Source organism: Lactuca virosa, chromosome 9 (genome assembly GCF_052849685.1).
Source record: "Lactuca virosa cultivar CGN04683 chromosome 9, Lactuca_virosa_CGN04683_v6, whole genome shotgun sequence".
Classification (NCBI taxonomy): Eukaryota; Viridiplantae; Streptophyta; class Magnoliopsida; order Asterales; family Asteraceae; genus Lactuca; species Lactuca virosa.
This window is the reverse complement of record NC_136434.1, coordinates 48,517,979-48,534,979: the sequence shown is the minus strand read 5'-3', so window position 1 is coordinate 48,534,979 and position 17,001 is coordinate 48,517,979. Positions and strand designations below refer to the sequence as shown.

General features: G+C 40.0%; 1 protein-coding gene across 1 annotated transcript; it reads left to right on the top strand.

Annotated features, from left to right (window-relative positions):
• The first annotated feature begins 15,602 nt into the window (after positions 1-15,602).
• Positions 15,603-16,709, top strand: LOC145137153 (ethylene-responsive transcription factor 5-like). The gene has a single exon (XM_079071294.1). It carries the CDS (start codon positions 15,737-15,739, stop codon positions 16,523-16,525), a length of 789 nt encoding a protein of 262 aa, XP_078927420.1. The 5' UTR covers positions 15,603-15,736; the 3' UTR covers positions 16,526-16,709.
• The last annotated feature ends 292 nt before the right edge of the window (positions 16,710-17,001 follow it).

Genomic DNA, 17,001 nt, shown 5'->3' with positions numbered 1-17,001 from the left:
AAGTTTTGAATAGTTTCAAAACTTGTCCTCAAGTTTTGGAATTTGTAAAGTTACACACACTTTAATATACTTTAATTCCAAACCCTTAGAGTTTTAAAAGTTAAAATTCAACCCTTATACTATTTATAACATTAATGGTTAATTATTATATATATGTATAAGTTCAAAGTCGTCTTACCGCTAGTACGCCTCATTCACGAAGCCAGTCTATAAGGTGGGTATAAGGTTGTTGCCTATAAAATGGCAACTTAATGGGTGTCCACTCTCACCCACCGCTTGCTTGACTGGTGGAGGGTCGTTAGCCGAACGGGTAGGACAAGGACTTATAAATTCTCATTAAAAGTATGATGAATATTATAAAGTAACTAAACCTTTTATAAATTCCCAATCTTAGTTACTTTAGGAAAATGTGAATATGGTGCTAACCCATGAAATTCACACTTTGTACCTTACCAAGTCGTTGGTGGAGCGTGTGTGGTTAACCGGCACACTAACTTGGACTAGTAAGGATCACGAAGGGTGACTTAATGTTTATCATAGATCGGTGGAGCGTGTGTGGTTAACCGGCACATTGATTAGGTGATAATATTAAGGGTACCAAGTGAATTTGCATGGTTATTCACACCTTGTTTTGTGATCCTCGGCATCCCAGTCACAAAACTTGAAGGGCACAATCGAGATTGAAACATGCCATTGAAAAGTTCAATGAATCTCAAAGGAATCTAGGAATTTCAAAACCAATTAAACCTAATAATTCATTTCGTTTTCATGGTGGAAATTGGTGAATCGTCATTCACCTACCTTCAAATATATTATAGCTTAGATTACGGCATCCCTCTTCTAAGTTATAATATATTGTGTTGGATCCTAGCCTTAATATTACATTTGGGTGTATTATTAAGGATTCGATATATCTAATCTAAACTTGTTTTCTTCTTTTCAGATGTCTTCCAACAACAAAGCTTCGGGCTCTAACCCTACTGGCTCCTTTTCCCTCATGAACCTTTGTGGGAGGGTCATCTTTGATGGTTCCAACTTCATGGATTGGATCCGGAACATCAGGATGGTTACTCGTTACGAGGACAAGGAATATGTCCTCGATAAGGAGCTAAAGGAGCTTGATGAGTCCACTGCTACTCCTGAGGAGGTCGCTGAGTATCAGGCACATGAAAGAGATGCCACCAAGGTGGCATGTATCATGATGGCCACCATGACAGCTGAACTCCAAAAGTCCTATGAGGACTATTACCCTTTTGAGATGCATCAGGATCTGATGGAAAGGTACCATCAGAGTGCTCGTCAAGAGCGGTATGAAATAATCTCCTCCATGATCACTACCCGTATAAAGGATAGCGAACCAATCACGAGCCACATGCAGAAAATGCAAAGGTATGTGGACCGTCTAATGAAACTGAATGTGAACTTCCCTGAGGAGTTGGCAATTGATATCATTTTGCACTCCTTGCCATCGTGTTATGATCAATTTCGTATGACATACCACATGAACAAGGAGGAAGTCACACTCAGTAAGCTTCAAGGACTTCTGAAGACTGCCGAAAGTGGTCTTAAGAGTAAGTCGGCTGCTACTCCTACTCCTACTACTACCCCTGTTTTGGCTATCGGGCAAGGCAAAGGGAAAAAGAGGAAGCACCCTTCGAAGGGTACCAAGGGAAAGTCCCTTGAAGGCTCCTCATCTGGAACCAAAGGTGGTTCTATCACTCCTTCTGCCATCCCTAAGGATGTTGAATGCTTCTACTGTCAAAATAAGGGGCACTGGAAGCGAAACTGCCCAAAGTACTTGCAGGATGTCAAGGATGGGAAAGTGAAACCATCCCATGCAGGTATTTACACTATATTGTCTAATAACTCACCATATTCTAATTCTTGGGTTCTTGATACAGGTTGTGGTATTCACATCTGTTGTGACTTGCAGGGCCTAAGAAGAAGTGAGGATGTGGAGCACGGAAAGATAAACTTAATCATGGGGAACAAGAAGGTTGCACCTGTTACCAAGATTGGGGTTTATACTTTGTTGCTAGATAGTGGGTTAAAGTTAGATTTGAATAAATGTGTGTACTCGTCTGAAACGGCGAGGAATATTATTTCCTTTCATGCTTTGTACAAACAAGGTTTTACCTTTTCATTTGATAATGAAGTTGGTAGTATTAATGCTTTCTTTAATAATGTTCTTTATTTTAAAGCATTACCTTGTGATGGTGTGTATGAAGCTGTATCGGTTGTAGATAATTTAGGAAATAATGTATTATGTATTGATTCTTCTACTAGCTTGGATAAAGCATCTTTGTGGCATTGTCGTCTTGGACATGTAAGCAAGAAACGCATAGGCCAGCTCCAAAAGGATGGAGTCTTGGAGTCGTTCGACCTCAAGTCGGATGATAGTTGTGAGTCTTGTCTACTTGGAAAAATGACAAAATCACCCTTCACTGGTACTTGTGCAAGGGGTGAGGGTTTGTTGGACCTTATACATACTGATGTATGTGGACCATTCAAAACCGCCAAAAGGGATGCTAATCGCTATTATGTGACTTTTATTGATGATTTTAGTAGATATGGTTATGTCTACTTAATCAAACATAAGTCAGAAACTTTTGAAAGGTTTAAAGAGTTTAAACATGAAGTAGAAAATCAATTGGGCAGGAACATTAAGATGCTTCGATCCGATCGAGGTGGTGAGTATCTTAGTACTGAGTTCCTCGACTATCTTAAGGAGTGTGGGATTGTCTCACAATTGATACCTCCCAGGACACCACAGCTGAATGGTGTAGCTGAGAGGCGCAATCGAACTTTGTTGGACATGGTTCGCTCTATGATGAGTCGAGCTTCGCTACCAATCTCTTTTTGGGGGTATGCCTTAGAGATTGCCGCCCACATCCTTAATCTAGTCCCTACAAAGAAGGTTGCCAAAACACCTCATGAGATGTGGACTGGGAAAGTTCCCAATTTGGACCACATCAAGATTTGGGGTTGCGAGGCTTTCGTGAGGCGCGAGACTCATGACAAGCTCGAACCTCGAAGTGAAAGGTGTATTTTCATCGGCTACCCACAAAAATACTTTGGTTACCTCTTCTACAGACCCAGTGAGACTGTGGTCTTTGTGGCTAGGAGAGGGGTCTTTCGAGAGAGAGAATTTATAAGCCAAGGAGACAGTGGGAGGCAAATTGACCTTGAAGAAATTCAAGACTCGATTGGTGAAGGAACCTCAGACACTAGCAATCAACTTGAGGAGGAAATTCATGTTGATCTAGCTGACGAGTTTATACTTCCGAGGCGTTCCACAAGGGTTAGGAACACACCTGAGTTTTATTATGGATTTCATATTACTACGGAAGGTGATACATTTATCAGTGACAGTACACTGGTAAATTTGGATGAACCTAACAGTGTTAAGGAAGCCATGGCAGGCCCAGAGTCTGCTAAATGGAAGGAGGCTATGGACAGCGAGATACAGTCCATGTATGACAATCAAGTTTGGAACTTGGTTGACAATGTACCAGGCCGTAAGACAGTCGGGTGCAAATGGATCTTCAAGAAGAAGACCGACATGGATGGGAAGGTGCACACTTATAAGGCTCGACTGGTTGCGAAGGGGTTTACTCAGACTCAGGGAATTGATTATGATGAAACCTTTTCACCAGTAGCAAAGATTAAGTCTATTAGGGTTATGCTAGCCATTGCTGCATTTCATGATTATGAAATATGGCAAATGGATGTCAAAACCGCTTTCCTTAACGGAAAGTTGGCTGAGGATGTTTACATGAATCAGCCAGAAGGTTTTGTCAGTGCAGAGTACCCCAATAGAGTGTGCAAGCTTGAGAAATCCATTTATAGATTGAAACAAGCATCTCGAAGTTGGAATCTTTGTTTCGATGAGAAGGTCAAAGAATTTGGTTTCTCAAGAAGTGAAGATGAGTCCTGCGTGTATGTCAGAGCTAGTGGGAGTATAGTTAGTTTTTTGGTACTGTATGTGGATGACATACTACTCATAGGAAATGACATCCCAACCTTGCAGGAGGTTAAGTCCTGGCTTGGGAAGTGCTTTGCTATGAAGGACCTTGGAGAAGCTACCTATATCCTAGGGATAAGGATATTAAGAGAAAGGAGTAAAAGACTAATTGGACTTAGTCAGAGTATCTACTTGGATAAGGTGTTGAAAAGGTTCAACATGCAGAATTCCAAGAAAGGAGAATTACCGATCCAAAGCAATGCCAAACAGAGCAAGGCTCAGAGCCCGAGTACAGAAGATGAGATAGCTGAGATGAGTCGATTACCTTATGCTTCCGCTGTTGGTTCGATCATGTATGCTATGACTTGTACTCGTCCTGATGTGGCCTTCGCTTTGAGCATGGTCAGCAGATATCAGGGGAACCCTGGCAAGGCTCATTGGACTGCGGTAAAGAATATTCTCAAGTACCTGCGGAGGACTAAGGATTGGATCCTTACCCTTGGTGGGAGTGATGACTTGAGAGTAGTAGGGTATAGTGATGCAAGCTTTCAGACTGATAGGGATAACTTCCGCTCTTAGTCGGGCTGGGTCTTTACCTTAAATGGAGGGGCAATCACTTGGAAGAGTTCCAAACAGGAGACTGTAGCTGATTCGACTTGTGAATCAGAGTATATAGCAGCGAGTGAAGCGGCAAAGGAGGCGATATGGCTGAGGAACTTCATCGGAGACCTTGGAGTTGTACCAGCTATTAAGGAGCCTATGGAGATTTTCTGTGACAGCAATAGTGCGGTTGCCTTAGCCAAGGAACCAAGAGATCATTGCAGATCCCGACACATTGACAGAAAATATCACTTCATAAGACACAAGATAGAAGAGGGACTCCTCGTGGCAAAGAGGGTATCGTCAGATGAGAACCCTGCGGATCCCCTTACGAAGGGACTGACGAGGGTGAAGCATTTGCAGCATGCGAGGCGCATCGGGCTGAGGGACGATATTAGTTTTATAGATTAGATAGCTTTTTTTCTGAAACTTGTAAAATGTAATCGACGTTTGATGATGAATAAAATTTGTGATTTATTTATGAGCAAAGTGTTGCTATCATTGTCAATTATTTACTATTGTTTCAGTTTTGCATGTTTTGACATCCAGAATAATTAATTTATTCAAACTCTCCACAGTCGGTCATATGTCGGAAGTAGGTATGAATCAAGACTGTCATGAATTGGGATTGTAGATGACTAAAGGTGTTTAGCCATAGCAATGGTTGCTACAACATTCATGAGTACTCATAAGTTATGAGTATTGGAATAAACCCACGCTCACTTGTATCACTTCATGGAATTTATCTCGAGTGATCGTGAGACGGTAATATCATATAAGTCTTCAAACCTAGAGATATGAGTTGTTACCTATGATTTGGTTGTGCATTGATTGCACGTAAACGCATCAGTAACTTGATGTTATAAAACGTGCCTTTGTGTACAATTCAACAAGTAGTAGAACAAGCATATGAGTCGAAGTTTATCTGTTCCTTCTAGAAATAGAAGCGATATCTGGGCCCCTCGATGATTTTGTGTTGACCCATGTACCGGTCCCGGTCAGAACTAAATTGATGTGTTCAGTTAAGTTCTTTGTCAAACAAATCGGAAATCGAGAAACAACTGCTAGACAATAATTAAGACATTGTTCCATGTATTTGCGGCTGATATCATGAGAGCAGAGGATTATATGATCACTTATCTAAAATGGCGCTTCATAGTTCACAAGAGTTTTCGAGAGCTACGATTGCCGGTTGGTTCCTGAAGTAATATAGGCAAATACAGTTATTAGACTTATCCAAGTGGGAGTCTGTTGGATAAGATGTCTAAGTCCATAACTTATTTGGTATATACTTGACCCGACCCGGCATGGTCCATTTGGGTTGCACTTCACCCAAACTAGTTATGGATAATTTTATGAGAGTTGTATACTTACGATTTATTAATATATTATAAGTTATAATATATTAATATAAAGTCATGTTACTTAATTAGTTTTAATCTTGAATTAATTATGAATTAATTTAGTGATTAAAAGGAAGACTAATTAAATCATGGGCTATTATATTTATATAGTGTGGGCTAACACTCATTTGGGAATGGGCCAAGCTTATATGGAAGTCCATGGATGATCCATGGAGCTTTTACCCATGGATCCTTGGAAGAGGAAAAGACATGGGTTATTAGGGTTTCACCCTAACCATGTACACTATATAAACAAGCTTATGTTGCATGAAAAAGACACTAATGTGTGTGTAAGTGTGGTGGCCAAAATCAAGAGTTAGTATACTCTCTCATACATTTTCCAAGTTTGTGGTGATTTGTGATTTCCATTTGAGGCATTCACATTATTGGTGCTTGGCTCTCAAACTCCAAGGAATCAACAATCAACAAAAGGTATGTAATTCATCTAGTTCTTTTATGGTTAAAAGTACCCCATGCCATGCTAGATAGGTTATAAACCTTGGAAAAGAATATTTTGCATGTATCTTAGACAAACATAGATCCAAGGTTTAATAGGGTTGCATGTACACTTAGGAAGTGTTAGAATGCTCAAAACCCAACAAGTTCTTCGGGAAGAAGGACCATATCGAGTAGGCGGTGGATTGCTGACATGGAGAATGCTCAACGGACGAATTTCTTTCCCGAGGAATCGAACGTGGGATTTACATCTTGACTTTTGAGGGATGGAGCCTATGACTGGTGGGAAGAGTTTGGTAACTTTTTAGGAGATGAGGTCTTGGCGGCCATGTCTTGGACAAATTTTATGATGAGATTTAGGGCAAATTTTGTATCGGCCATTAAGGTGCAACAGTCGGCGAGGGAGTTTTAGGACCTTCGCCAGACGATAGAGACCATGGTAGAAATCACTGCCAAGTTCAAGGAGAGGGCTTTGCTGGTTCCACAGTACGCTGCGAAAGAGGAGATGAAGACAACAAGGTACCATGATATGTTGTAGGATGATATTCGAGAGTTTGTGAGCCCGTTGAGCTGCAAGACCTTGGATGACATGATTGCTAGAGCCCATGAGCGAGAGATTGAGCTGCAACTTCGGTCGAAGCGTGGGCCGTAGCAGGTTCAGGTCACAATAGGCCAGGCGAAGAGGCCCAATACTTGTTATTCGAGATCGGGAGGCCATCAGGGTCAGGGTCGTTATGCCAAGTGTGGGAGGACTCAAGAGGGGATTTGTTATGAAAAAGGAAGGGGTTTCTTTAATTGCAACAAGGTTGGTCATTTTAGTAGGGATTGTCCTCGGGGTTCGTGTCTGATTTGTTTTCACTGCAACCAGGTGGGCCATAGAAGGTTGATTGTCCGACGTTGACGAGCAAAGCGGTAAGGGAACTTGTTCTAGCTACTCTGAGGATTACTGATGGCTGCGAGGGCAGGGTGGAGGTTCCAGTGGTGAGGAGCCGAGCATTTCAGTTGTAGGCCAAGGAGACCCGAGTTCCATCAGATATTGTCGTAGGTATGCATCATACCCACTTCCTTCATGATTTTGATTATTTATGCTTATGATCATGTGTGTGTGTGTGTGAGACGTTATGTTCAGTTTAAAAAAGTCTCCACTTAAGAATCAGAGTTTCTTTATGATTGTTTGGTTATTATTATTCGAGGGTTTGTCATATGCCATTTTTCATACCGAGAATCATGTTTGAAGGTTATCTGGTTGAGCTCGTTGTAGGCATCGGCATGGGAGGCGATGGTTAGTGATAGTGTGAGCCCTAGGTGGGTGTAAACTGAGTGTTCTTCGTGGAGGATCAACAACCGAATTGATTTTGATGGTTTCAACACAATGGGTATGAGGAAGTTGTATTGGTATTCGAGATTATTGAGATCTGTCATGGTTGTGAGGTATAAGGGATTAGTCAGAACACGAGTGTAGTGTGAGTTGCTGTTAGATTCGTGTTTTCAAGAATATGTGTGTGGCCATCGCATCGGAAGCTTCTACGAAAAGGTCTCATTATAGCCAGTTTTCCCATAAATGAAGATAGAGTTAAGGGATGCTTGTGCCGCTCAGGTTGGATGTCAGTTGCGTGGTTGGTTGGCTCGTTGAACCGAACACTATCGTTAGTAAGGTAAGAGTTATTGCTGATCTATCAACTTTAGGTCGTGGGTGATGCATGTTTGCGTGCATTTTGCCCAGTAGCAAGTAAGTCATTGTATTGGTTATCTATCTGTTCTGATAGTAGGATTATTCGTTCTTTGTCATCACTCGAGGTTGTCCAAGGATTTGGAATTGTATCAGGGAAGGGTGCTTTGGATGCAACCATTTTTCGGCAAGAGTAGAAAAGTGTATTATCTGGTTTTGGGATGTGTGTAGCCCCATATTGTTGGTCATGGAATCTTAGTTCTTTTAAGCTTATGATGGTGGTGGTGGGGTAGTGAGGTTGTGGGATGGATTGGAAATCCAATGGTTATGGGGTTGGTAGAGTGTAACTGAATCCAAGTGGTGGATAATCGATGGGAATATTCAAAGTGTGAATCAATGTGGAATTTCATACCCCTAAGACAAATGGAAAGCCAGTTCTGGTTGTTATATGAGTTGAGGTTTATGCAAGGAATAATGTTCTTGGGTCAGTTATAATCAGGGAGGAAAATGTTGAGGATTCAGGTTATCTCGTTTGAGGACGTGAAGCATCGACAGTGGCGCATTATTGGTTCGTGACTACGTTCAGGTTGAGGATTATGTCAGAACCTCCCCACATGTTCTTGTTTGATGAAGGCTTTGGGGTTCGAAGCACGGCCCTAACGCATGTTTGAGTTTAGCTGGTTGGGGTTTCGACTCATGTTGATTTTGGGCACGGTATTGTGAATAGTTGGCAAGAACATGGATTAGGCATGTGGCTATAATGGAAGTATTGCAAGAGTACAAGTTGGCCCATAGTATCCGCTAGGACGAGTTTGGCTGTTGCAAGATTGGGTATAAGACTGTGGGGGGGGGGGGATCACAACCTTCGATTGGGGTTGAGTCAGACCCAATATTGTTATTTAGCCGCTCCGTGTTAAGGAAGGATGGCTATTAGAGTTGTAATCATGATTCGACTTGTATAGCTCCCGATTGAGGGCTAGGCCCATTTGGCTATGTTAGCTTGGGTGAGACCCGTAGGTGAGGCCCGTTTGGTTATGCTAGCTTGGGTGAGACCCGTGGGCAAGGCATGATTGGTTATGATTGTTGGATAAGGTGTCTAAGTCCATAACTATTTCTGGTATGTACTTGACCCGGTTAGCATGGTCCATTTGGGTTGCATGACATTGCAACACTTGGATAGACTAAATGAGAGAAAATGACACTTAAGGATTATTAGTATATTATAAGTTCTAATATATTAATAATATTATTTAATTAGTATTGATCAAAGAATTAATTTGGAATTAATTAAGTGATCAAAAAGAGACTAATTAAATATATGGGGTTGATTGTGTAAATCATCCATTCTTGTATAGTGTGATAATGATCCATGGTTTATTGAATTGGGCTAAAACCCATAAGGTGCTCCATGGATAGTCCATGGAGGTTATAAACCCCTGGATCATGGAATATGAAAAGCCATGCACATTAGGGTTTACATGGAGTAACCCTACATGTGGCACACTATATAAGAAGCTCCATGGTTAGCAAAATCGGTGACTAAGTGAAGAACTAGAGGGCTAGCCGATTTTGAGTGTTAGTGAACTTCTCTCAAGGTTATTCCAAGAGTTGTGGTGTTGTGTGAGACATTTGAGGCATCACACTTGAGGTGCTAGGCTCACAAGGTTCTCAAGGAATCCAAGCAACAAAAGGTATTTTCTTCTACTAGTGATCTATGATTCAAATACCTCATAACATGCTAGTTAGGAAGTAAACCTTGGAAAATTATTATTTGCATGTATCTTAGAGAAAACATAGATCCAAGGTTTCTAGGGTTGCATGTACACCATAGGAGTGTTAGGATGCTCAAAACATATCAATGATATCTTAGGTGAGCGGACCATTCAGACGTTTGAGGTTATTCTAAGGGCATGTAGTATTGGTTGTAAGTCCCTAGGTCAGTGATGGAATGATGGCAAGATTAGCGTGTTCTATGATCGTAATGTTCAAGTGGATTAAAAGGTGTCACCGTGTATCGTGAATCAATAAGTGTATGAATCATGTGGGTGGCGTTAGAACAAGTTTGGAGTAGGGAAACCCAGTGATCAGCAGGTTGGATCCGTATGGCGGATAGACTAGGGTAGCCTTAATCAGTTAGACTCTTAGTCGGAGTCTTGTTGTGCGACCATGTGTGAGGTTATCAGTCTTAGCAAACGGTCAAGGATTCCGCACCCCAGTTTATTTGAAGGACAACATGGAATCAGGAGATATTAGATCGATCGTATATGCGAATTTTTGGTTATCAAGATGTGATTTATGTATTGGTTTGCACCAATGGTTGAGAATCGAGTTGGGAGTCACCCTTTTTTATGGGTGCAAGATTATCGGCATCAGTGAATGGTCAGGGATTCTACTTTCCAGTTATCAACCAGATAATCCAGGGTCGGAGAGGTCTGTTTAGTTCAGGTTGTGAAGTCGGGTCATTATGGACGTGGTTTGGAATTGTTCTGTATGTTTGGAAGTCAGACATGGTATAGGGTTTTCGGGCAGAGTAATTGTAGTTGCTCTGCGTTGGTGAAGGTCGGCGTTTCAAGGTTCATTTCTTCGTCAGGGTATGTGTTTCCTGCTGAGGTTGGATTTCGATAACAGTGTTGGGAAGCGGTCGTATGTTTGAGATGTATCCTCGGTTCATCTCTAAATTCAGGTAGTTCGGTCGGGCTTGACTGGTGTAGCAAAGTAAGTTGTAAGGAATGATTTTGAGGACGAAATCTAATTTAAGTGGGGGAGAGTGGTAACATCTGTTTTCCAGAATGGATCGGTCTAAGGCATTAAGGAGTCAAAAGAATGGTTTTTGGGGAAAACCGGGTGTCACGAAGTGAACATAGGGGGTCATAATGTAACAATTCGAATGGGAAACGTGTATTTATGAAGCATGTAACGACGTGACATGAGTATCATCACGTCGTGAGGATGGTTGCAGCCCAAGCCCATGATCTTTTAGGGTTTCCTTCATATTGAAACCCCATTAACTCGAAGTTAGTGTTCATTATTAGCCTCCATTACTCTCAAACCTCATAAAACCCTAACCTTAATCCCTCTTGGTGGTTCTTGGCTCATTTTGGTGGTTTTGGTGCTCTTTGAAGGGAGTAGATGGAGATTTGGTGCAAGGATCAAGCAAGAAACACCTTCTCATTTTTTATTTCACCATCTGACCATTTGTAGGGATTCAAGATTCTACCTTTATGGTTTATTCTCTTACATCTAAGTTGTTCTAGTCCCTCTTGATTCATGGTTTTGATTTTAGTGAATGGATGGAGTAAAGTTGGCAACTTTATGGTCCTCTAGAGTCCCTAAAGCATCATAACTTATGGATCTAAGGATTGGTTGTGGATTGTGAACCTTGCATGATTTTTACATCATTTTCTTGGCTTTTAACCTAGGTTGGGTAAAGGACATGCATGGAGAATGCATTTCCATAAAGTTGTCATTTTTATGAACCTATGGAGTCCCTCAAAGCTTTCTGGAAAGTTAGAGTTGATGACTTAATGGATTAAGGACTCAAACTACTAAGATGTTGCCTCCGACAATGGTCACGACGTGACATAGGGAATGTCACGACGTGACAATGATGGATACTTTGTCTATCTTGTCATGTTATGTTCACGACGTGACCAAGGAGGGTTCACGTCGTGATGCTTGCTGAGTGACTTATCCGTGACCGAGTTGGCTGAGTTGGTGCAAGATGAGTTGGAATCGGGATGAGTGCGTTCTCACGACGTGACCAAGGGTTGGTCACGACATGAGGGTCAACTATTGGTATTGTTGCCTGTTGACTTTGACTTTTATCGTTGACTTTTTGGCATGGTTGCCTTTTGGTCAAATTGTTGGATTCAGTGCATAGGCTAAGGTTGGGCCTTGTATGTTTTGTTAGGTGTGTTGTAGCATTTGTTTCGTGGCAGTGAGCTGTGGTTTAGCTGATTTCGGGATTCAGGTGAGTCTTCTCACTATATCGTGTAGGATGCTACTTGTTTTGTGATCTTGCATTTGTATGTTGGGCTAGGCCCATTAACATGCTAGGATGGGCCCATTGTATTGTTGGGCTAGGACCATTAATATGGTGGGTTAGGCCCATTGTATTGTTGGGCTAGGACCATTAATATGGTGGGTTAGGCCCATTGTATTGTTGGACTGGGCCAATTGATATGCTGGGTTGGGCCTATTACATTATTGGGCTGGGCCCAATTGTATGTCGGATTGGGCCCGTTGATGTGTTGGGATGAGCCCATTGTATGGTATGTGGTATTTTAGGGAACTCACTAAGCTTTGTGCTTACGTTTTGTGGTTTAAACATTTTCAGGTACTTGCAGTTGGAAAGAGAATACCACGGCCTGATCGCAAAACATCCCCTTGATTTTATTCCATATTGTTATTTGGTTTCACTCTGATGTTGAGATTATTTATACTAAGATTGGCTTGGAACAATTGGTTGTATTTTTGGGTGTTTGAAAATTTGAAAATTTTACTATTATTTTTAGGACGTTACAAGTATACATGTATCGTAGTGTAGGTGCGAAAAGAAGCTTATGTCCATGAACTAACTATTGTTGTCTGAGTATTGCAAAGTCAACGAGCTGAACATCTGAGGGAGCATTATATGTTGAGCATTGTTTTTGTTTTGTCCAAACCAAGTCTAAGGAGGTGATGGACTCGAAAGATGGACTTGAGAAATGTAGTTGGGTTGGTTTGTGATATTGTCATATTTATACACTTATTTAGGCATTATTCTAATACATTTAAGCTATATTTTTGTAAAACGCAAAGATATTTGGTACTTATTAAGGTTAAATTCCATTTTTCAGCCAAAAAGGACGTTTTCGAAGAAAAATGACTGAAACCGAGAAAAGCTGGATACTTGGAGGACTAAAGCTGAAACTATGAGCTTAGGGAAGAGAAAATCATGCAAAAGGAAGTTCCCACGATGTGGACAACAAAATTTCACGGCGTGGCATTTAGAAGATTCTCGACCTGTACATGAAGAAGATTCTCATGACGTGACCTTCTCTTGGTCACGACGTGGCCACGTGTCCTAAGAAGATTCCTATACGGAGAAGTATAGTTTCCTTGGCGCATACATGATAATCACTACTCTCACGTCGTGACACTCTTATGGTAACGACGTGAAGACCGATTTTATGGAAACTATAAATACCAAACATTATATCGACTTTAAGGAATTCACATCATTCATTCGGTTTACATAGATCTAGTAATATCTAGCTTAGTTATCTATGTGAATATGTGTTTCTTTTATGCAATTATGAGCTAAATCATTAGACTTTCGTTTATTAATGATGAACCATAATACCATGTGTTAATTTATACTTTTCATGGATTTATGAAGTTGGTTTAGCTTATGTTTGATATATCAAAGCCTAGCATGTTAATAGTTTCAATGTTTGTTTGTTACATCTTCAAGTTTTTTGTAGTTGAATGATCACTTTAATTGCATGAACTTGTTTACTTAGTTGTTTATGAATCTTAAATTGCTAGAGCTAGTGATTGACCAAATCCTAGAATAAGCAATAAAGGTAGTTACGTTAACTATGCTAAAGAAAATAATTGGATCATAATTGTGTTTTGGTTATTTGTCCAGATCATAGAAAATTAATCTTAGATTTATCATACATAGCCCAATAATATTAATAATCAATGTAGTGCCCACTTGTGTAAGACCATTGCATAGTAGTTCATAAATTGGTAAAACATTAGGAGATCGGACCAAGACTTCGAATAACTTTAACATTGGCAACCAACTGAAGATAATCCATGTCTTGAAACTAACCATAGGAAAAAGGGTGATTCAAAGCTAAACAGAAGTGTCTTAATTATCTTGATTTACATTGTTATTAGTTATTTGCTTGCTTAGTTTTTAGTTGTTTAGTAATTTAAGTTAATCTGAACTTGCAAAATCAAATAAAAAAACCCCCCAAATTTAGTTGTTTCTCTTAGATTAATTTTTAGTAGTTATTTTATTAGCTAAATACCGTTCCATGTGATCGACACCTGACTTACCTTTCTATACTATAATCTGACTAGGTACACTACCTAAGTGCATTAGTTAGTTAAGTTTTGTTAGGTTATATCTGTGTACATAAGATTACATACAAATTTGTGGGTTGGCTTTGCTGAGCCTATGTTAATTGTTGAAAAGCAACCCATAGGTATAGAAGAACATGTTGCAAAGAGGACTAGAACTAGTTATTAGTGTCCCAACCTTGTTGTGGTCGTTGTTGCATCAATAATGACGATCGACTTCCAGTTGACATCGTTTCGATAGCTGGTGTTTTCTGTTTGGTGGTTGTTGCTTGTGACATTTGGCTTGGTTGGGTTAGTGGTCGTATGCGTTTGCCTTGTTAATTCCTGTTTGGACCACAATTTAAGGATTGAATCTTTATCTTCAAAATAGTTAGAGACAATGAAATATCAATATATGGAGAATGACGGTCAACTTGATACATTCTTTTCTCTTCAAGTAATAAGGTAGACCGCGCTTCCAAGAAGGTGGGAAGGAGTGAAAGGTGACAGATCAGACATACAATTTAGTGATACTTTGGTGTCAAGCTATTGATATATATGTTACAATGTTTTTAGGAAACTGAGAATCAATGTTTGCAAGAAGGTCAGATATGGTTGTGATCCGAGTATAGTCATAAGAGATAGTACTGCCGCCAATTATGATGTTACAAAGTTTATTGTCAACTTGAATCTACTTTTATCGTTGTTGACTCTGAAGAAGTTCTCGAGGTTGACCCGGATCGAACGGGCAACATATTTCTTCTTGAGTATCATCTATATCAGCGGCTGAGAGATCGTCCCACATATCCAAAGTTTTATAATGTAACCCATCTTCATACATTCAGGATTAAGCCGGTTGGACGACTGCGCATCAGATGATTCATCAATATAATAAATCATGTTGAATATGATGCCGTGTGTTTCAAAAAGTTCTCTCCAAACATCATAATTTAGTTGATATTCAAAAAGTTCTCTCCAAACATCATAATTTAGTTGATATTGACTGTATAAGGAATGAATGCTTTGATTTAGTGATTTTTGTAACACTTCTCAATTACAAATAATTCTCTATAAATAAACATCAAATGATCATAAAATCAACTTTGAGAGAAATGAATGCTTTGTAATGCTTTTCAATTTCACATAATTCTTTATAAATTAACATAAAATGATCATACAGTGATATACGTAAATGACTTATTTAGTATGCTGTAATTTTTTATGTCCAAACATGTAATTCTTTAATATTTCGATAGAAAAGGATATGGATGAACCAATATTTTTGTAGGATGATATCTTAAAGTTTTGCTCAAAACCGGTCCACGGTAATATTTTTGAAAGTTTGTCGTATAGTATTTAATTTTTTTTTATGGATACTTCCCTTCTCTATCCACGAACCTCCCTCCCCCGTTCATCCAAAGTTTCAACCATTCATTCATCACTTATATAACTCTCCTTTCATAACACCTGATTTTCCACATCAAATTCATCACTTCCCAATACTCCAGCCTTTAACATCTGCAACAAATACCTTATTTTCCACTTCAAATTCATCACTTCCCAACACTCCAACCTCTAGCATCTGTAACAATGGCTTCCCCTCATGAATCTTCAACTCTAGACCTCATCCGTCAACACCTTCTCATCGACGACTTATCTTTCCTTCAGAAATACTCTCTTTCCCACAAATCACACATCGTTTCTCCCACTCATTCCTCTTCTTCCCAATCCTCTTCTCTTGATAGCCTTCGCATTAACAAGTCTGTTTCCAGCGAAAGTGGTGTGAGTAATGGTAACAACAACAGCTTAAAAGAAAGAAAACCGTCTTTAAAAAAGCTTTCCATTCCGTTTCCTCCGCCGGTTGTGGAGCCGGTGAAAGTGGACGACGTCGACGAGAGGAGACATTACAGAGGAGTGAGGCAACGACCATGGGGGAAGTTTGCGGCGGAGATTCGTGACCCCAACAAGAAAGGAACCAGGGTATGGCTAGGAACGTTCGACAGCGCCATCGACGCCGCGAAGGCGTATGATAGAGCGGCGTTTAAACTTCGTGGTAGTAAGGCTATTTTGAATTTCCCACTAGATATCGGGCATGAAGAGGAAGCGGCGGAGGTTCCGGCGGCGAAGAGTAGCTGCCGGAAAAGAGTTGTCAGAGAGACAGAAACGGTTGATATGGAAAGCCGAAAGGTACCGAAAGTTGAGCCGGTAACGGAAGAACCCGTCGCCGTTAAGACGGACGCTGGTGTTGGGCCGTTGACTCCGTCATGTTGGACGGCCGTTTGGGATTTTGGGGAGGGTAACGGAAAGGGGATCTTTGAGGTGCCGCCGTTATCACCTTATCCTAATATAAACTTTTCGTCTGGTTGTATCGTCAGTTAAAGAACTTTTAACGGCGCTTACTAAATCTAGAACCCCAAATGGCGGCTAACTATGTATATATAGAAAAGGAAACATTTTGCTAGTATTTATTAAATTTGTTGATTTGTTTGTTCTTTTATGCGAGGAAAGTTAGAAGGTATTGCAAAAAAAATTCATTATAAATAAATCTTCAATTTATGTTTAATTATTTAATGAATTCAGTTCCAATGATTATATGCTAAATCTATATATTAAGATAATCTATTAAGCATATGAAGTATTAAGGGTTTCTGGTCCTATCAGCTGTTATTTTTTCTTTTTCCTTTATGAAGTGGAAGGTTAAAGTTTTGTTTGAAACATAAAGTAAAATTAGATGTAGTTTAGGATAAATTAAATTTGTTGTTAAAAAAAAATCCTTTCAAAACATTTACAACACTAATAATTTGTACTATCAAAATACCATATTATCCTCTTCCCATTTTATCCTCTTTCCCATA

Coding starts and splice junctions, on each gene's coding strand:
- LOC145137153 (XM_079071294.1), top strand. CDS start 15,737: ATGGCTTCCCCTCATGAATCTTCAACTCTAGACCTCATCCGTCAACAC.